The sequence below is a fragment of the Salmo trutta genome, chromosome 3, assembly GCF_901001165.1.
Source record: "Salmo trutta chromosome 3, fSalTru1.1, whole genome shotgun sequence".
In the NCBI taxonomy this organism is placed as follows: Eukaryota; Metazoa; Chordata; class Actinopteri; order Salmoniformes; family Salmonidae; genus Salmo; species Salmo trutta.
Genome location: NC_042959.1, coordinates 61,001,803 through 61,023,481, shown reverse-complemented (window position 1 = coordinate 61,023,481; position 21,679 = coordinate 61,001,803). Strand labels below are relative to the sequence as shown.

Below are 21,679 nucleotides of genomic sequence, written 5' to 3'. Positions count from 1 at the left end.
CACACATTCTAACACCACACACCCGATGCAAGCCAGCGACGATAGCCACTTTTTCATACATTTCCATTAAACTTTCTTAATCTGGCCTGTTTCATATTTTTCAATAAATAGTGATTTATGCTGGTTGCCAGGGAACAAGTGATACTCTGCTGTACACTCATTTATCATGACTGTGACCTTTCACTTCCTCTCACTTTCTTTCTCTCCTTCTCCCCCGTTCTCCCTTTTCTCTCTCTATATATATATATTTATCTCCCTCCCTCTTTCTCTCTCTTCTCTCCTACTCGCTCCCTCTCTTCCCTCCATCTCTCTCTCCCTCCCTCTCTCCCGTTGTCTGTAGATAGTGTATGTAGCTCCTATGAAGGCCCTGGCAGCAGAGATGACGAATTACTTCAGTAAGCGGTTGGAGCCACTGGGCATTGCTGTCAAAGAGCTCACTGGAGACATGCAGCTAACCAAAGGGGAGATCCTGCGTACACAGGTACTGTACAAACACACATGGGTGCGTAAGCACATGCACACACGCAGTTTCTGCGTTGGCTTTCCCTATGCCCCATTGGTCCAGAGTGGAGTTGTGTTCTGCCTCACGACTGTTCTCTAGCGCCTCCCAGTGGTTGGCTCTCAGCTCTGCTCGGCTCTCTGGATTGCAGTAGCTCCGTACCCTCTTCACACTGAGCAGTTTCACATGCACTAACAATTCGATATTAAATGGATTATGACAGTAGGTCGGTTATGGCAATAGTCATGTAAACACTTTACTCTGCTTATTTTAATCGGCATAAGGTCAAAATCATAGTAAGCATACGCCGATTAAAACACCTGGTGTTCTGAACAATCCTTTGAATTATTAGGACATGTAAAAAAAACACCTTAAAGTTATAGCACTGTGTTTCAAAATGATTTTGCAAGAGTGATGTGACTTTTTTTGGCAGAAGTAGTGTAAAGCTTGCAGCCATTGACGTAGTGGAAACACGTTCTCTGGAGTGATGAATCACACTTCACTATCTGGCAGTCTGATGGATAAATCTGGGTTTGGCGGATGCCAGGAGAATGCTAACTGCCCGTATGCATAGTGCCAACTGTAAAGTTTGGTGGAGGAGGAATAATGGTCTGCGGCTGTTTTTCATGGTTCGGGCTAGGCCCCTTAGTTCCATTGAAGGGAAAGCTTAGCGCTACAGCAATGACATTCTAGGCGATTCTGTGGTTCCAACTTTGTGGCAACAGTTTGGGGAAGGCCCTTTCCTGCCAGCATGACAATGTCCTGTCAGCACAAACGTGCTCCATACAGAAATGGTTTGTCGAAATCGGTGTGGAAGAATTTGACTGGCCTGCACAGAGCCCTGACCTAAAACCCCATCGAACACCTTTGGGATGAATTGGAACGCCGACTGCGAGCCAGGCCTAATAGCCCAACATCAGTGCCCGACCTCACTAATGCTCTTGTGGCTGTATGGAAGAAAGTCCCCGCAGCAATGTTCCAACATCTAGTGGAAAGCCTTCCCAGACAAGTGGAGGCTGTTATAGCAGCAAAGGAGGGACCAACTCCATATTAATGCCCATGATTTTGGAATGAGATGTTCGACAAGCAGTTGTCCACATACTTTTGGCCATGTAGTGTATGTTTGCATTCATCTATATGAAAACAGTGTGCAACAATTAATCATAACCATTACAGATAAATAATTGCCAAATTGCCTCATATATATTCAGTCAATAGAAAAACAAGTGTCATTTAAGATGAATTTATTGAAACCGTAATATCAACTGGTTGTATTATATTGTGGAACACAGTCTTCAAAAAGACAGTAACCTCAGCAGTGGCACTTGCTTGAAGAAGACTATGGCTGTGCAATGGCATAGCCTTGTTTTGTTCATTTAGCAGACAAGACGCTCTTATTTCTCGAGCCCTTATCACAGTCAATACACACCTATGTTATATAACAGAATAAAATATAACAGAATAGTGAGAAGTGATTATTTGAAACGGGGCTCAATTTGGCGAATTGAAAAAAAAAGTCTGGGTTATTAACCAAAATCTGTCTTTTCGATATACAGATGTTTAATTTAGTTTATTCTGCCTGTTGTTTGTATTTTCTAAATGTATTAACAAATACGCTCCTTGTCTTTATCAAACTAATGTTTTTGCATATTTTCAGTGTGGAACATGTCTATGTTCAGGGTGGTTATAGCCTAGGCCAGGTATTCTCAAACAGGGGAACGCGCAATGCCGCCGGGGGTATGCCAAATAAAAATGTGATTCACATTTAAAAAAACAGTACATTTATATTTTCCAACAAGGTTTTCCTGTCGCCTGAGTAGCCTCGTTTCACTGCCCAAAATAAAATTAAACCATCTAGTAAATCAGCGAAATAACAACACAATGTCAAATACAGGAAGCCTAGTCAAATAATTAACATCCAATCACATTCACCGTTACTCTCTTGCGGGAAACCTTCACTCCGAAACCGCAGACATTTAGAAACTAAACATGACAATTTGAAAAATAAAGCCACGCGTGTTTTTTGAGCGAGAATAAAGTCTACTTTCGAGTAGTAAGACATGTATAAAAGCAACAGATACCATTAATAAGAAGGGGCTAGAAGCGTCTTATGGTGAGCTACCGAATGGCTAGGACAGGCAAGCCCCATACTATTGTGGAGGACTTCATTCTTCCTGCTGCCACGCATATGGCTGGGACAATGCTGGTGGAAAAGGCCAAAATAACTATACAGACAATTACTTCATCAAACAACACTGTTTCACGACGCATCAGTGACATGGCAGGAGATGTTTTGAAACAATTACAGCTTTGGTGGTCAAGATGTGTTGGTATCTGTACTGATGGCGCAAAAGCCATGACAGGGAGACATAGTGGAGTGGTAACGTGCGTGTAAGCCGTTGCTCCCAATGCCACTTGGGTACACTGCAGCATCCACCGAGAGGCTCTTGCTGCCAAGGGAATGCCTGACAGCTTAAAATAAGTTTTGGACACTACAGTGAAAATGGTTAACTTTGTTAAAGCAAGGCCCCTGAAATCTTGTGTATTTTCTGCATTATGTAACGCTTTTACAGCATACTGAAGTGCGCAGGTTATCAAGGGGCAAAGTATTGACACGTTTTTTTTTTATTGAGTAACGAGCTTAAAGTTTTCTTTACTGACCATCATTTTTTATTTTTACTTGTCTGACCGCTTGCATGATTTGATTTGATTTGGATCTTTTTTAGTCCCCATTTGGACTAATCTTCCAAGAGTCCTTAAATATTAAAATACAATTTATATACGAACACATTTTCACATATAACACACTATTACAAACATACATAATATACTAACGTAATAAACCAATAAATAATCAATCTAAAAAATATGAATTCTTCATCTACTGTAATCCCACAACATTTCTGTGTATTATATTTAAATTGTCTTAAAATAATGTTTAAATTTATATATTGAAAGGTTTCTGGTTTGCTCAGTTAATTTATTCAATTTCTTTATTGCTCTAAATCGAAATGTTCTTTTGCCTATTTCTCTTTTCTGTCTGGATAACGCATAGAGGGTGGACAATCTATTCCTAGTATTTACGGAATGTCTGTCTCTTACCAACTGATTACCGTTGTGAATTGTACTTGGCCGTTTTAAATGATGTATATTATGAAATAAAATAAGCATGTTTTTTTCAATTATCTTGTCGATTGATGACCAACCAAGAACATTGCGTATGACTGCAACAGAAAAACCATATCTCCACCGTAAAACAATCCTTGCTGCTTTGTTCTGTGCAATCTGCAGCCTCCTAACTTCACTTGATGATGCATTTCCCCAGACCACAGAACAGTAGTTCACTTGACTCTCAATTAAAGCTTGTGTTATTTGCTTAAGAATTTTTCCTGGTAAATATTTAGCTATCCTTCTGATTATGCATGCTGTTTTAATAATTTTTTTACATAGATTAATTATTTGTGATGACCATGATAAGCAGTTGTCTAGCTGCACTCCTAATAGTTTGGTTTCTGCCACTTCTTCAATTTGTACTCCTCCCATACTTAATTGTATCCCATGCTGTTTTGGCCTTTTCCTAGTGGAACAGACCAACATAACTTTGGTTTTCTTGGTGTTTAAAACAAGTTTATTCTGGCAAACCCAATCCCTAATATTCTCCAAATCTCCTTGTAAAGCTTGCTGTACCTGTTGAACCGATTGTCCTGCTGCATAAATTGTAGTATCATCTGCAAATATAGTAGCTTGAGTTCCAGCTAGGGCATAGGAAAGGTCGTTGGTATATATTAAATAAAGAAGTGGCCCAAGGCAGCTGCCCTGCGGTATTCCACAGTTTAAAGCATGAGGGGAAGAAAATGAACCATTGATATAGGTGGACTGTTTCCTGTCAGTTAGATAGATATATATACCCAATTCAATGCTACCTCCTTAAAACCATAATGCATCAATTTTGTCAAAATTATCTCATGATCCACTAAATCAAATGCTGCACTGAAATCTAAAAATAGTACCCCCACAAACTTGCCATTATCCATAGCATTGAGCCACTGGTCAGTCATGTCAACCAATGCAGTGGTAGTGGAATGATTTTTGCGATAAGCATGCTGATTGGCTGTAATCAGATCATTATTTTCCATGTACTCCCATATTTGTCTACTCACAATACCCTCCAATATCTTACTGAGTGTAGGGAGTAGACTAATTGGTCGACTATTGGCAGGAGTAGCGGGTTCCTCGCAGTCTTTTGGAATAGGACAAAGTTTAGCATGCTTCCATACATTTGCAAACATCCCCTTTTCCAGTGACCAATTAAATATGTATCTCAGTGGAACTGCAATCTGGGGAGCAGCACAGCGAAGCAAAAAATTGTCCATAAGATCATAACCTGTAGATTTCCCATCAGGTAATGACTTCAAAAGGTTTAACACCTCCTCCACTGACACCGTTTGCAGACTAAAAGAGCAGATCTTGTTGCTCATAATATGATCATCAATCCATTGGACAATAGCTTGTTTGGAAGAATGTATGTTTACATTGTTGCTCAGTAAATTAATTTTCTTTGTGAAAAAATCTGCAAAATGATTGGCAATATCAACTGGTTTTGTTATTATTCTCCCGTCAACCTCCACACTAGATGGGCATGATGAGATAGATGTACCAAGTAAACCCTTAACTGTATTCCATACCTTTTTAGAATCATTTTTACAATCAATAAAAGCATTGTTGGAAAAATAACTTTTTTTCCCTTTGATTCAATTTAACTGCATAATTACGCAATGTTCTATAATTCTGTTCATCAATTTCTGATTTTGATTTGGCTGCTAAGACTTTTAACATATTTCTTTGAGAAAAAGCCTCACCCAGTTCATCATCAATCCATGGAGATGGACGAGCACCAACTATACTCTTTCTTATAGGGGCATGATGGTCCATAACCTCAGTGAGCAAATCAATGAAACATTCTGTAGCGTGATTTAAATCATCCTCTAGATAAATCAGCTCCCAGGGTACAGCAAATCATTTAGAAATAGCTCATAATTAAATGTTTTAAAATTTCTCTTGACCACAATCCTAGGGGGTTTCTTTGGAACCTTGGTGTTCATGGTTATGGTCACAATATTATGGTCTGTCCAGCCCACTGGCATTAATCTGGCTTTTAAGCATTGCGATGGTATATTACAGAAAATCATGATAAGTTTCTCACATGATTGGCCTATTTGGTTGATGTTTTTTCTCGCCTGAAGGATCTGAATCTAGGATTACAGGGACTCTCCACAACTATTTTCAATGTGTGGGACAAAATTGAGGCTATGATTAAGAAGTTGGATCACTTTTCTGTCTACATTAACAAGGACAACACACAGGTCTTTCCATCATTGTATGATTTTTTGTTTGCAAACTAACTCAAGCTTACGGACAATGTCAAATGTGATATAGCGAAGCACATGAGTGAGCCGGGTGCACAATTACGCAAGTACTTTCCCAAAACGTACGACAAACAGCTGAATTCGTTATCCCTTTCATGCCCTGCCTCCAGTCCACTTACCGATATCTGAACAAGAGAGCCTCATCGAAATTGCAACAAGCGGTTTTGTGAAAATGTAATTTAATCAGAAGCCACTGCCAGATTTCTGGATTGGGCTGTGCTCAGAGTAACCTGCCTTGGCAAATCGCGCTGTTAAGACACTGATGCCCTTTGCAACCATGTACCTATGTGAGAGTGGATTCTCGGCCCTCAGTAGCATGAAAACTAAATACAGGCACAGGCTGTGTGAGGAAAATGATTTAAGACTGAGACTCTCTCCAATACAACCCAACATTGCAGAGTTATGTGCATCCTTTCAAGCACACCCTTCTCATTAACCTGTGGTGAGTTATTCACAATTTTTGATGAACAAATAAAGTTTTATATGTAAGATGGCTAAATAAAGAGCACACTCATTGTCACTTCCCACTAGCCAGGTTGTGACTAAAACTCACACTCATTCTTATGTTTAATAAATGTATCATATAGTGTGTTAGCCCAGGCTAACCAATTCTAAATGGCAGTAGCAGTTCGCAAATTAGTGTAGTCACTAGTTACTACAGTAACAAAGTCATTAACCCTGCCCATTTCTAAGATGTTTCTTAAAATGTGATTTTAATCTCTTAACCCTAACCTTAACCACACTGCTAACCTTATGCCTAATCCTAACCTTAAATTAACACCAAAAAAAAAATGTTATTACAGTTTTTTACGATATAGCCAATTTTGACTTTGTGGCTGTGGTAACTAGTGACAACTGCAATGTAGCCTAAACGGAAATTAGACGGGACGCAATTATTCCAAAATTGCAGCTCGCTGTTGGAACACATATTTCCTATACTTAAGTCAACCAGTCCATTTTTATAATTTTTTTTTGTAATAAAACCGTCGTCATTTGGCATGGAATGTAGCTTGTGTATCCCATCAGTTATATCCCTTTTTCTAGGCATTTATTTCTGTACACTCAGCACGCGTGTGTAGAGGGAGCGGTCGCAACGCAATTGAGTGAGTGAGACACGGAGGGGAATGGGAGTTTAGGGAGAACTGTTTGATGCTTGGCTTGGTTTCTTTTTTGTTGTGCCCCACAAATGCTCATGTGCAAATGGAAAACTAGAGGCAAAGCAAATTAAAGTTGTCTTCAAAATAAAACTTAGACCACATACACTGAACAAAAGTATAAACGCAATATGCAATCATTTCAAAGATTTTACTGAGTTACAGTTCATATAAGGAAATCAGTCAATTGAAATAAATGCATTAAGCCTTAATCTATGGATTTCACATGACTTAGAATACACGTGACTCGTTTCAGGAAACTAGGCGTATGTCGAGGGTCAATTCCATTTGAACCATTTGAAAGCTTCTTTTTTTTAATCAAAATTCATTTTTTTGGCAGAAATGCTTTCTGAAATGTGGACTTTCATCTTCCTTAATAACAAACGTGTATGCCATCTGTAAATACGAATACAATTGTTAAATTACCAGCCTAGTTGGTTTAGCCACAGGAAAAGTCAGCAACTTTTTAGCCATGATTTGCTGAGATGAGTGGGCTGGACATGCCGAGAGATGAGTTCGAATTGGTCTGCCATATAGCACCTTCTGTCTATTTGAGCTGGGCAGTATGTATAGGTAATCCTGTCTAATGTAGCTTTTTTATTTTTTATTTTAAATGTATCACGTAGTAGAACTGAATAAATGTTGCTCTCCACTTTCTGGGGGACCAAGTTTTGAAATCAGTGGAAATAGAGTATGATAGCTAAGGAGATGGAGAAAACACCTATCTCTCTATTACATCTTCAAACTATTGGGCAACCATGGCATCTGTGACAGGGAGAAGCGTCCACCAATTATGTATACTACATTTTCAGATATTACATATTTCTAATTTTGACAAAGTTGTTTTCATTTCAAGTTAGTGTGCTGTTAGCTTGCTAGCTAATGTTACCTGTAAGTTCTTATTATTTGTATCTCAGAACCATTTGTTTTGCTAGTATAGCCTAATGTTGGCTAGCTAACATTGAACCTGGTTGGTTAGCTACCTACAGATTCATACAGGGTAGTAAAGTCATGAGTTGGGATTATGGTTCACTGTTTACCTAGCTAGCTACATGTCTTAACAAAAGACTCCACTATGCAAGTAACCATTTCAATAGAATGTCACTGCGACAACTGATGATAGACGTAGCTGGTAAATTCGCTCTGGCTATCTACTCCGATTTCAGTCACTCTCGTCTGAGTGTGCCAGAGCGCTCAACACCCGTTGAATATGGGCGGTGTCAGATAACATAAAAACAGCCTAACCCCCTCTGCTAGGGCGAGTAAAATGGTCAGTGAGCTGTTCTCTCATCTGGAAGTAGCTAGCAAGGTAGCCAATGTTAGCCAGTTAGCTTGGTTGCTTGACTGCTGTTTTTAGGACAGAATGCTCAGCTCAACTCTTAAGGAGATGGGTGGGGCTAAAGCTTAAGAGGGTGTGAATGATGCTGAATGGGTGTAGATAAAGAAGAGCTCTCCTGTAGGTGCCAAAACATTCAATTAACTGACAACAGTTCTGGTGGACATTCCTGCAGTCAGCATGCCAGTTGCATGCTCCCTCAACTTGACATCTGTGGCATTGTGTTGTGTGACAAAACTACACATTTTAGAGTGGGTTTTTATTTATATTTGTATTCATTTATTTTATTTAACCTTTTATTTAACTAGGCAAATCCCCAGCACAAGGTGCACCTGTGTGATGATCATGCTGTTCAATCATCTTCTTGATATGCCACACCTGTCATGCTGTGTTGTTGTCTTAGGTCTCGCTTTATGTAGTGTTGTGGTGTCTCTTGTCGTGATGTTTGTTTTGTCCTATTTTAAAAACATTTTTTATCCCCTGTCCCCGCTGGAGGCATTTTGCCTCTTGTTAGGCCGTCATTGTAAATAAGAATTTGTTCTTGACTGACTTGCCTAGTTAAATAAAAGTTCACTAAAATAAATTAAAACCTGTCAGGTAAATGGATTATCTTAGCAAAGTAAGTTTTACAGTATTGGGGGAAAAATGTTAATCTCTTGTTAAAGATTGAGTTTTGACATCCGTTCGAGTACTCAAGTACTCATGCCCATCCCTAGCATGTAACCGTACTCACTGTAGTGCCAACCACAGACACACACACACAGACTATAGTGCCAACCCCAACCATACTGTTCTGGCTCAGATCTCTTTCTTTACATTGTCCATTCCAGTAACTATGGTGCGTAAGTAGGCTAGCCCAGTACAGCTTGGCTTGGTTTGGCTCGATAGGCTCAGTAGTGTGAAAAGGGTATCTGTCATAGCAGTTTATGGCTGTTATAGAGTAGCAGGGTTTACACAGCAGAGGGAGATAACAGGAGAGAGACAACATCAGCACTAGACTATCTGGGACATAGATCCACATGGCCAATACCAGTGTCTGGGACAGATATCCACATGGCCAATACCAGTGTCTGGGACATAGATCCACAAGGCAAATACCAGTGTCTGGGACAGACCCCACATGGACAATACCAGTGTATGGGACAGATATCCACAGGGCCAATACCAGTGTCTGGGACAGATATCCACAGGGCCAATACCAGTGTCTGGGACAGATATCCACATGGCCAATACCAGTGTCTGGGACATAGATCCACAGGGCCAATACCAGTGTCTGGGACAGATATCCACAGGGCCAATACCAGTGTCTGGGACAGATATCCACATGGCCAATACCAGTGTCTGGGACAGAGATCCACAGGGCCAATACCAGTGTCTGGGACAGAGACCCACAGGGCCAATACCAGTGTCTGGGACAGAGATCCACAGGGCCAATACCAGTGTCTGGGACAGAGATCCACAGGGCCAATACCAGTGTCTGGGACAGAGATCCACAGGGCCAATACCAGTGTCTGGGACAGAGACCCACAGGGCCAATACCAGTGTCTGGGACAGAGATCCACAGGACCAATACCAGTGTGTTACAGCTGATCTCCTCACACTGCACTTTGGGCTCAGTTAGGATCAGGTCACAACACAGACTTCAGTCATACATCTGGCATTCTGTAGTGAAGAGTAGGAGACAATATTGTGTCCATGAATCACACAGCAACGTACACAACTGCAGTATAGATAATGGTTGCTCTCCTGTCTTAGTTCAAAATAAAAGTCATAAAAGCAAGAATTGGCGATACTTTCGAAGGCATGCGCTTAGGCACCCCACACACACACACACACACACACACACACACACACACACACACACACACACACACACACACACACACACACTCTCCAACAATGATAGTGTCCCTCTCTCCTGCTTTATGTGGGAGACTAATGCAGTTCCTTATCTCTCTCTGGTGTCCTCCTGTACTTAATTCTCTGTCAGGCTTTATAAAAGGACTGTTCCTTCACTGCAACATACTGTAGCTACTGATAGAACTGATAAGCCATAGAGAGGCCAGCACAACCACAGAGTTTCTCACACTAGACAGTCATGCAGGGTCACTCACAGGTCAGAGGCAGGGCTTTTTCTGGATCAAAAAGGGGCTTAGGTGGTTGGCATGGCAGGGGGCGTGGCAATGAGCACGGTTGGCCGAGAAAATATTAGAGGCCCCCATCTTGGAACTGTAGAGAAATGTTTGCATTTTTAAGCCAATTTCCTGCAATTCTACAAATTTCTCCATGGAGCTGAGAGAAATGTTTGCCATTTAAAAGCTAATTTCATGGAATTCTACACATTTTTCCATTCAGCTGAGAATTTATTTTGCAGTTTTAAAGGAAATTTCCTGCGATTCTACATATTCTGCAATTGAGCTGAGAGAACATTTTGCTGGTTTCCTGCAATTCTTTGACATTTTCTCATGGTTAATGCTATGTTCCTTTGCTCAGACCTAATAACAAAATGAATACTGCTAAATTTTCAATTCTCCCGATTGTCTAGCTTTTATTTTGGTGTTAGTTCTCAAAGTTTATATTATCAAAAATATATAGGTCCATTATGTTTTCTACATACTTTATCTGTTTGTAGTCTATTAAGTTTACACTTAGTGTTTTTCCATTCTGAAAATTAATAACAAATTACATATATTTAAAAAATGTTTTTTTTATTAACTGTTAGGACTTAAGTGTCCCAAAAAACACTTAGGCAGCCCGCCCAAGGATTACAAGGGCAGAAAAATCTCTGAGAGGTCAGTGTGTGGCTAGTTGGTTGACATTCTCTCAGGAGGCGCGTGTGTGTTCTCTGGGTCTCCATATCTTATCTCTCTCTCCCTCGTCTATACTACCCCCCTCTTCATTTTCCTGATTCCTTGTTCTCAGCAGCCTTATTTGTAGTTGCCATGGTGACTACAGTTAGTTGTACTGTAAAATGCCAAATTCATATCCTGTTTATTGTCCACTGTATTTGTGCCTTTGAAGGTGGTGCTTGTATTTTAGTGCGGGGGGGGGGGGGAGATGCTTTCAACATTTCCCAGCAGTACTTTAGTCAACCTCTTTTAAAGTGCTCTCCCATTTCAAAGTGTTCAAATAAGAGCCCTATGCTAGTTATGGATACAAAGGCTACTCCGTTCTCTCCAATTAACAAGATGGCTGGATATATTGGAAATGTGATTGACATGAGTTGAGACGAACTCATATTTGAAATGTCTGTGGTCAGGAAAAACTTGCCGCTCACATAATGAAGATGATGAATATAATGTTAGATTGCCACTTGTTATGCTCGTAGTGACCAATCAGATGTTTTCTTTCAATTAAAATGATTAGTCAATTGTCCAATCCAATTGTAACAGCTCCCCAGAAAATCAACCAATTAGGTTGTTTGCCTCAGTGAGTGGCCTGTAAATGAGTTTGTTCTTGTCTCGAATGCGTTTGGCAATAGCTCTGTCAACCAGGTGTGTATTCTCTCAATGGTAAAATCATTCATATTTCCCACTACTTCTCCCTTGTTTTATATTCATTTCATTAAGTATATATTTGAATTATTAGTCATTATTTTCCGCAGAGCGTTTGACTGTATGTGTGAGTCAACGCTGCGTGTGTGGAACAGGAAGTAGAAAAAGAGGATGAATGGGATTTGTGAAACAAAAAGGAGGGTGGAGTGAAGGATGTAGGCTAAACTCCTTCCCATCTAGTGAGCGCCTCACTGATGGAGGGGGTGAGAGGAGGGGGTGAGAGGGAGACAGAGGGAGACAGAGAGGAAGGAGTAGGCTGAAAAGGTTGCCAAGAACAAGCATATCTAGCAAATCCAAAAGAGGATAGTAGAGCTTAGACTTTAGAGGTTCATAAACCTCCTGGTACTTAAGGATAGAGAGATGAAAGCAGAGAGAGACAGTGAGAGAGAGAGAGAGAGAAATAGAGGGAGGGGGGGAGAGATGTGAATCTTGAGAATGAGGTCAATACCAGTTAATCTGGAGGTGTGTGTCTGCGTGCGTGTGTACGTGCGTTTGTTTCCTTGTGAGAGAGAGAGGGCACACACACTTTTAATGAGGATGGACTGGCAGAGGCTCAACAATATTATCCTTACCCCCTGCATACTCCCACCAACCAGCCTTGCTTCTCTATCTACCCAGACTGTAGAGCTTTGGATGAAATACAATTTCATGAAATGACCTGTTTCTGCTAGTGTGGAGTAAGTGTATTAAAACTCCAATAACAACTCCATTAAAGTTCACTAGGTACTATAAAGTTAGCTCAAGAGACCTCAGGGTAAATAAGGAGGATTTTTTTTAAATGATCCTCATACATTTTTGTTATCTGAAACAACTTTCTAACAGACCTTTCTATTTGTTCCCTCCCTCCCTCCCTCCCTCCCTCCCTCCCTCTTACAGACATACTCACACCAGTGTTTGTTTCTCACTGTTTGCATATATGTGTGATGTCGTTGCTGTAGTTCGATACAGAGAAGATAAGCATTCCTGCAATATTATTCTGTTGAAATTGAATTTGATCTGTGAGAAATTAAGCTAATTAATGACTTACTTTATATGTACATACTGTATTCTCCACATAGCTCATCCTACATAACTACTTCCGTACATGCATTCCTTGTAGTAGTATTGTACAGTTAGAAACTTACTGCACTTCTGGAGCTAGAAACACAACTATTTCCCTGCTTTTACATCTGCTGCTCTGTTCGCAACAAATAAACAATGATTTGATTTCTGTGTCTGCTATGTCACTGCTATTGTCACAACTCCCATCAAAAACATGCAGTGGATGTGCGCACACATAAACACAGTTGGATACATTTGTAGCCTTGACAAGCTATTAGTCGTTCACTTACAGTATGAAAGCAGTGAAACAATTCTACCCTCTTACCTTTCCCTCCTCGCAAACCCCCCCTCTCTGTGGCACTGATAGTTACCGTGGTAACGGTAGATTTGCTTGGAGTGGCTGCTGGCTGGCAGAAATGCCAGTCTGCGGGTGGGTGGGTGAATGAGCAGTGGGCGTGCTGGTCCTCCTGGTCCCTCTCCCTCAGTCCAGAGAGTAGATATTAACTTAATGACAGAGTGGCCCCCTGGCGCTCTGCTCCACAGACAGACATACAGAAAGACACGCACGCACAGACCTCCAGACAGGTAGACAGACAGACCGTCCGAGACAGGTAGACAGACAGACAGACCGTCCGAGACAGGTAGACAGACAGACCGTCCGAGACAGGTAGACAGACAGACAGACCGTCCGAGACAGGTAGACAGACCGACCGTCAGAGACAGGTAGACAGACCGACCGTCAGAGACAGGTAGACAGACCGACCGTCAGAGACAGGTAGACAGACCGACCGTCAGACAGACTGTCAGGGACAAGTAGACAGACAGACAGACAGACAGACAGACAGACAGACAGACAGACAGACAGACAGACAGACAGACAGACAGGTAGCCTGACAGACAGGTAGCCTGACAGACAGGTAGACAGACAGACAGGTAGACAGACAGACAGGTAGACAGACAGACAGACAGACAGACAGACAGACCGGTAGACAGACAGACCGGTAGACAGACAGACCGTCAGAGACAGGTAGACAGACAGACCGTCAGAGACAGGTAGACAGACAGACCGTCAGAGACAGACCGTCAGAGACAGGTAGACAGACAGACCGTCCGAGACAGGTAGACAGACCGACCGTCAGACAGACTGTCAGGGACAAGTAGACAGACAGACAGACAGACAGACAGGTAGCCTGACAGACAGGTAGCCTGACAGACAGGTAGCCTGACAGACAGGTAGACAGACAGACAGGTAGACAGACAGACAGGTAGACAGACAGACAGAGACAGGTAGACAGAGACAGGTAGACAGAGACAGGTAGACAGAGACAGGTAGACAGAGACAGGTAGACAGAGACAGGTAGACAGAGACAGGTAGACAGAGACAGACAGACAGGTAGACAGACAGACAGACAGACAGACCGGTAGACAGACAGACCGGTAGACAGACAGACCGTCAGAGACAGGTAGACAGACAGACCGTCAGAGACAGACCGTCAGAGACAGGTAGACAGACAGACCGTCCGAGACAGGTAGACAGACAGACCGTCCGAGACAGGTAGACAGACAGACCGTCCGAGACAGGTAGACAGACAGACCGTCAGAGACAGGTAGACAGACAGACCGTCAGAGACAGGTAGACAGACAGACCGTCCGAGACAGGTAGACAGACAGACCGTCCGAGACAGGTAGACAGACAGACAGGTAGACAGACAGACCGTCAGAGACAGGTAGACAGACAGACCGTCAGAGACAGACATACCGTCAGAGACAGGTAGACAGACAGACCGTCAGAGACAGGTAGACAGACAGACTGTCAGAGACAGGTAGACAGACAGACTGTCAGAGACAGGTAGACAGACAGACCGTCAGAGACAGGTAGACAGACAGACCGTCAGAGACAGGTAGACAGACAGACCGTCAGAGACAGGTAGACAGACAGACCGTCAGAGACAGGTAGACAGACAGACCGTCAGAGACAGGTAGACAGACAGACCGTCAGAGACAGGTAGACAGACAGACCGTCAGAGACAGGTAGACAGACAGACCGTCCGAGACAGGTAGACAGACAGACCGTCAGAGACAGGTAGACAGACAGACCGTCAGAGACAGGTAGACAGACAGACCGTCAGAGACAGGTAGACAGACAGACCGTCAGAGACAGGTAGACAGACAGACCGTCAGACAGGTAATTAGTAGATAAGTGGTAGTATGGGAAGACCTCGCCATGGACCCGGGTTCCACATGGGTGCATACATCACTGTTACCACGCTGGGTAGAGCTGCCTGGGTAGCGCCCCCCTCATTCACATCACATAGCAATATAGGGTCGGTTTCTCAGACACACATTAGGCTTAGTCCTAGACTAAAATGCTCTTTCAATGGAGATTCTCCATTCAGTATGATTTTTGTTCAGGGCTAGTCTTAATTAATCCGTGTTCAAGAAAACAGCTCCGTGTGTTCCAGAATTGTTCTGATCCACTGGGTGCACGTTGGGTAGAGCCCCACTCATCATGTGGCTGAGTCTGACCACCACAGACGAGCTGCAACTTGCACATCAGAACAGTTCTAGGACACTATTTCTACGTGATCATCATGGAACGTTGATTTGAATGTGGATGTCCATTCTAAATGTTCAAAAATGGAAACCCACTTTGACACAGGTCTTTATCCGCCCTATTGTGTTCCAGGACTGCACTCTCTTCTATTTCACCAGCTGCATATTCACAGATATTGTATTTTTGCTAGCACTTAAATCAATCCGTGGGAGTGTCTCCAACCATAAATGTAAAACACTTAGCAGCCAGTCATAGAAATAAATAACGAGATCAATATCAGTGTTATTAAAAACAATGCAAGGAAAATGAGGGTTTCCTGTTAAGTCAAATGGCGTCTTGTCATTGTTTTTGTTGTGTAATTAAATAAAGCACTGTGGCCTGCTAGTCGTTGGTTTGGAAGCCAGAGCTTCCATTTAGATGAACCTGCAGCCTAATTAAGACAGCCACTTCTCTCTCTGCTAGCACCGTGCCAGTCTCTAATGACAATGTGTGTGTGTGCGTGGTCGTTTCGTCTCTGCTAGGAAGGAGCGCCAGTCTGTAATGGCTAGCCAGATGGATTTAAATGCAAACTAGAGTCTAATGAACTGATTTTACAAAAAGTGTCTAATAGGAATTTCCACACACCCAGACAGCGCACACACACACCCAGACAGCGCGCGCACACACACACACACCGATGGGTTGGCAAACAGCTCGCACACCATTCATTATGCATTGTTCTATTTTTCTATCGTCAGACGCTTAATTGCACTAGAACGATGGTTCCGAAGGGCCCAAAGGGTCCGGGTTTTAAACGGGAACAGGTGAGATGATGATTAAGAAGATGGCAAGGGAGGAGAGAGGGATGAACTGATAACACAGATGATGGATAGAGGGATGAACTGATAACACAGATGATGGATAGAGGGATGAACTGACAACACAGATGATGGATAGAGGGATGAACTGACAACACAGATGATGGATAGAGGGATGAACTGATAACACAGATGATGGATAGAGGGATGAACTGATAACACAGATGATGGATAGAGGGATGAACTGATAACACAGATGATGGATAGAGGGATGAACTGATAACACAGATGATGGATAGAGGGATGAACTGATAACACAGATGATGGATAGAGTGCTCTGGTTGCAGGTGGTGTATATGACACGAGTAGGGCCCAGAGTTTTTCTTGATCACGTGACCTGGACAGGAAGAACTCTGTCCCCTAGTTAAACACAGGACCCTGGTCTGATGGTAATGAAGAACTCTGTCCCCTAGTTAAACACAGGACCCTGGTCTGATGGTAAGGAAGAACTCCTTGACCTAAATATGTCATGGATTTGGAGTATATGGGGCTGAACAGGTACTTTTGGATCGACCTACAAATCAGTCTGTTTGTGTTCATCTGTCTGTCACTGACGGTGTGTGTCCATCTGTTTTCCAGATGCTGGTGACCACCCCTGAGAAGTGGGACGTGGTGACCAGGAAGAGCGTTGGGGATGTGGCCCTGTCCCAGATTGTAAAGCTCCTCATCCTGGACGAGGTGCATCTGCTACACGAGGACAGAGGACCAGTTCTGGAGAGCCTGGTGGCCAGGACACTACGACAGGTTAGAACCGCTCTGTCTCAGCATAAGTCTCTTAAAAAATATAAATATATATTGGTAGCACTGGTGCTCCCAACTTTAAAAAGTTAGTAGCACAAAATAAAATGTAGGAACACCAGAAAAGCAGATTTTTAAATTGGTTTGAGATGAAGCCTATATTGGGCATATATTAATTATATCTACTTTTTAAGCACATGCTGTGGCTAGAAACTATAACCCTTTAAAGACATTGTTTATTGTCAATTATTATATATATATTTTTAACCTTACTTAAACGGTAACCTATCCAACGATGACCTATTAAAAGCAGTTCTGTAGCAATGAGGTTTGTGCAGTAGGCTATAGGCCCAATACATTATCACTGCATATTGGCTATGCATGAATTGACCTGCCAATGTTCTTCTCAGATGATTGAAGTATTTCAAAACGTATGGTTTATGATCACACCGGTAATAGATCAGTTGTTGTATTACTTGTGAGGCCCAGCTGAGTGAGCATTCATTTTAATAATGTGCTTTTTTTTCTTTCACTGGACTGATGGTCAGTTTCAGCGGGGGGGGGGCACATCAGAGGGTCTGCCTCTCACCATCCCTCTACTCTCCCTCCCTTCCTCCGCTGAGACTGACTGTGACCAAAAAGGGACGTCATCCAGCTCATGGTGGAACTCGAGTCTCATGCTCAAATTCATGTTATTCCTATGACCAGTGAAAGTGAAATATTCCTCCATATAAAAATAGACACAAGTTGACAATAATAACAATGCAAGCATTACGATACGCTTTGCTACTCATTCATTGCAGCTGCCGTGCTGGTTGAAATGCCAGTGGAAGAAGGGAGAAGCTCATTTAATGGGGTATAAAAGTGTTCAATAAAAAGTGGTTACAGTGCTGAATAAAACTGTAAACGTGAACTCACTCATAAAAGCAGCAGCTCTTTGCTCTCTAGTCATGGTTTTAAAGTCTCACAGTATCAATTTTGCTGTGCATCAGGGAAACTGCAGACACGGTGATCTGAGCCATCCGATTGGCCAGCTGTAGGCCTATAGGTGCACTTGATTTGCTCTCTGGGCTGGTGAGTATGGCACTCGGAGGCAGCGGTACAGCGAAGCCTAATCATAACAATTATTCTGGGTGATCACGTTTTTGCAGTCGCACTGATGCCCCCAAAATAAAATTCCAGGTCGTACAGCAAAATATTTTGGAGCATATGCGACCAAAATGGTCGCACTTTAGAGCCCTGGTCCCAGCCCTTATCCTACCCTGTCCCCCCTTGTCCCCTCTGCGACAGGTCAGTCCCTCCCTCTATCATTACACCAGGCTCTCCTCACCATGGTGAACATTATGCACAAGGACATTCATATTATTATTAGTACAACACACAGTCATTCTCATTCAACCATATCAGGTTTCTGTCATTGTTAAATATTGTAAGGGTTTTGTCTAGTTTTTGTTTGTGGAGCTGTGTGTTTACCTCAGTCAGAGTCAGTGATTTAGCTTTAGTTAGCCTGTCTGTCTGTGGGCTGTGCTGCCTGTGCTTTGTGTTTCTGCGTCTGAGTAGGATGCCTGATTCCCTCTTATGATGATTGACAGCGTCCTGCGCAGGAATCAGCCCTGCCGTTTGGGATATTAGAGTGTCTACATTTGCATAATCAGTCTGGGAAATGGGAGCCATCGTTCCGGAGTGTCCCGCTACCGTGTTCCATTGTGACGAGCTAGCGTCAGGTGTCAATCCCAGCCAGGGAGGAAATGAATAAATGAGGGGGGATAGAGAGATACATGGTAGGAATTTTCACGGTCTCCTAGGTGACGAGGGATTGGAATTATTTATTTTTTCTCCATGGGCAGACACGCACACATCAATATACCAATATGAATGTTAAAATACTGATGATAGATATAAAAGTTGGAGATGAAAGAGAGGAGTGTTGAACAAAATGGAGAAAGAGATCGATCAGACGGGGGAGAGACTGAGAGAGAAGGATGCTGAAAGGATATAGTGCTGCTATTTATTTATTTATTTTAGTGTGCCGTGACGTCGGGGACCTCTGGGTGGGTAAGGTTAACCGCCAGGTAATTGAAAAGCAGTCTGTACGTCTGACCGCTGTTGACTCCGTTCACAGCCTATTCATGTGCAGCTCTAGCTGCTATCACTGGAGAAGGGCTGAGGGAGCGTCCTGTGAGACCACACCCCTACCTAGAGACTCTCCTAGACCGCACACTGCAGCCTCTTCGTCTGTCCCTTCGCATTTGTCTAGGGTGTTACAAACACTATAACTAGCGTTTGTCACGGAGCCGTGGGCTGTTATGAAGGCATATAACACGTCTTATAATGCATTATGACTGTTCATTTGGCCTATACACAGGCAGGTACTTCAGAGGCAGTGTTTTTAGGGGTTTTTTTGCACATAAAATCCAAGATGGATCCAACCGTCCTGAGTAGAACAGCAGAAATGTCTTTCCTGTGTTTCTCCAGCCAGCGTTTGTAATTAAGGTGTTGTGCCGTACTGGAGCCAACAGTCAACAGCACATTGGAAGGTGTCTTTAAGACACTGTGAATTATTGATTGGCGCACAGTAAGCAAGATTGTCGCCTCTGGAAGTACATAAAGGAGTCCACCTCATCAATAAAACATGAAGAGGTAGAGAGGAAACAACACAAGAGTTCTCCGAAGGAGAAGGACAGGGTCTTTAGTTCTCTGGTTTCCAAGAAGAGACAAATCAGTCAGAGAACAGACAGCACTGCAGACACTGGGCTCTGTTGTAGAGCCTTCCAGGGAAGTCTGTGGGGGTCCAGAAAGCCTAAAGCTGTGGTCTGTAGTTGCTCTACAAGTCTTCAGGTCTCAGCCACAGTCATAACCCACAAATCATATCTCATATATGATCATATCAATATTTTGGTTAACCATCAAAGTTGTGGTAACTTTGATCCAGAGCACACAGGAGTACATGGAACAACCAGACTTCAGAATGATATGTGCTTCAGTGAGACAGTGAGGAAGGGTGATGGTGTGTATCTTTATTGAGAAATGACAAGCTTAGATAGACCTATAAACCATTGGAGAAACGCGCTCAGGCCACAGTAGAGAAATCCACCATATCTTATTCCTCCTCAACCGAACCCACAAATATAGACACATAAGAAACCGGAGTCTTTATGGTTCACTCTTTCTCCCTCCCGAAGATGTTCAGTCATTGCGTTTTTTTGGAAGTTGACATACTTAGCATCCATTCCTACCCACAATACACCAGGAGTTGAAGGACCCCAAACCCATTGCGCAGATACCCCCAACTATAACTACACACACACACACACACACACACACACACACACACACACACACACACACACACACATATAACTACACACACACACAAAACTCTCACACACACACACATCCCTCTTGTCCAATTACCGCTACACCTGACAGGCTAGCCTAATTGTTAGTGCTTTCTGCTGGAGGAGCCACGGCTGGTGCTCCTGACACAGGAGGAACAGGGTGCTTAAGTTCACATCTTTTTAACCTCATGAATATGTAAATCCCTGCCTCTAAATTAAGTCGAGGCTCTAAAGGATGTTTTATTTTCCTCCTTTCTCTTTATGTAAATATAGGATGATCACTGAAGCAGTTATCACATGTGATGTTTTGCTTGTCAAAGTTTTGGTTTATTTAATTTTCTCCCATCGTCGGGTAGACTCATTCCAGGCTTTATATTGCTCCGGAGATAAACATTTGGTTATTACCTGCATCACTGTTCATCACTGGAGGCATTAGTGTGGATGGCTCTTTGGTAAAGTATCATAGATGCAGAAGTGTTGAATACTGTATAATGAACTATCGCTAATCATGTAATGTGTTGGTATTGCTGAAACATTGAATAGACTATCTGGGACAAAGCTCAGGGAAAGCAGCCGCCCTCTAGAGCCCATTAACAGTGAGAGTAATGGAGAAATGGTGTGCATAAGAAGCCCACTATCCACTCAACCAGGCTGACTGGGGCACTGTTAATGAACGTAATGTGTATCTACAGTATGGACTGCTTTGTTCCACTGGGCTGACACAGTGCTGTGTGTGTGTTAGCCCTGGCCCGGATCAGCCTATCGGCTGCCAGGGATTGGCTGGGCCCTATCTTGATAGTGAGTATAGACGGGTACTGCATCACATTAAAAGCCTTACCAATCTTCCCTGTCACACTCACCACAGGAGGCAAGGAGATAGGCCTCTCACACATGCACTCACGCTCTCTCCCTCGCTGCTCTCTGTCTGCATCTATCTGTTCTCTGTCCCTCGCTGCTCTCTGTCTGCATCTATCTGTTCTCTCTCTCCCTCGTTGCTCTCTGTCTGCATCAATCTGTTCTCTCTCCCTCGCTGCCCTCTGTCTGCATCTATCTGTTCTCTCTCCCTCGCTGCTCTCTGTCTGCATCTATCTGTTCTCTCCCTCTCGCTGCTCTCTGTCTGCATCTATCTGTTCTCTCTCTCCCCCGTTGCTCTCTGTCTGCATCTATCTGTTCTCTCTCTCC

The 21,679-nt window shown here is 42.8% G+C and overlaps 1 protein-coding gene across 2 annotated transcripts in view; it reads left to right on the top strand.

Annotated features, from left to right (window-relative positions):
* Positions 1 to 21,679, top strand: part of ascc3 (activating signal cointegrator 1 complex subunit 3) — a 141,511-nt gene that overhangs the window by 50,383 nt on the left and 69,449 nt on the right. For both annotated transcript variants that reach the window (XM_029743720.1, XM_029743716.1), the window contains exons 11-12: positions 341 to 481; positions 17,001 to 17,165. In XM_029743720.1, the coding sequence (XP_029599580.1) occupies positions 341 to 481; positions 17,001 to 17,165 (306 nt within the window). The remainder of the gene's footprint in view (positions 1 to 340; positions 482 to 17,000; positions 17,166 to 21,679) is intronic.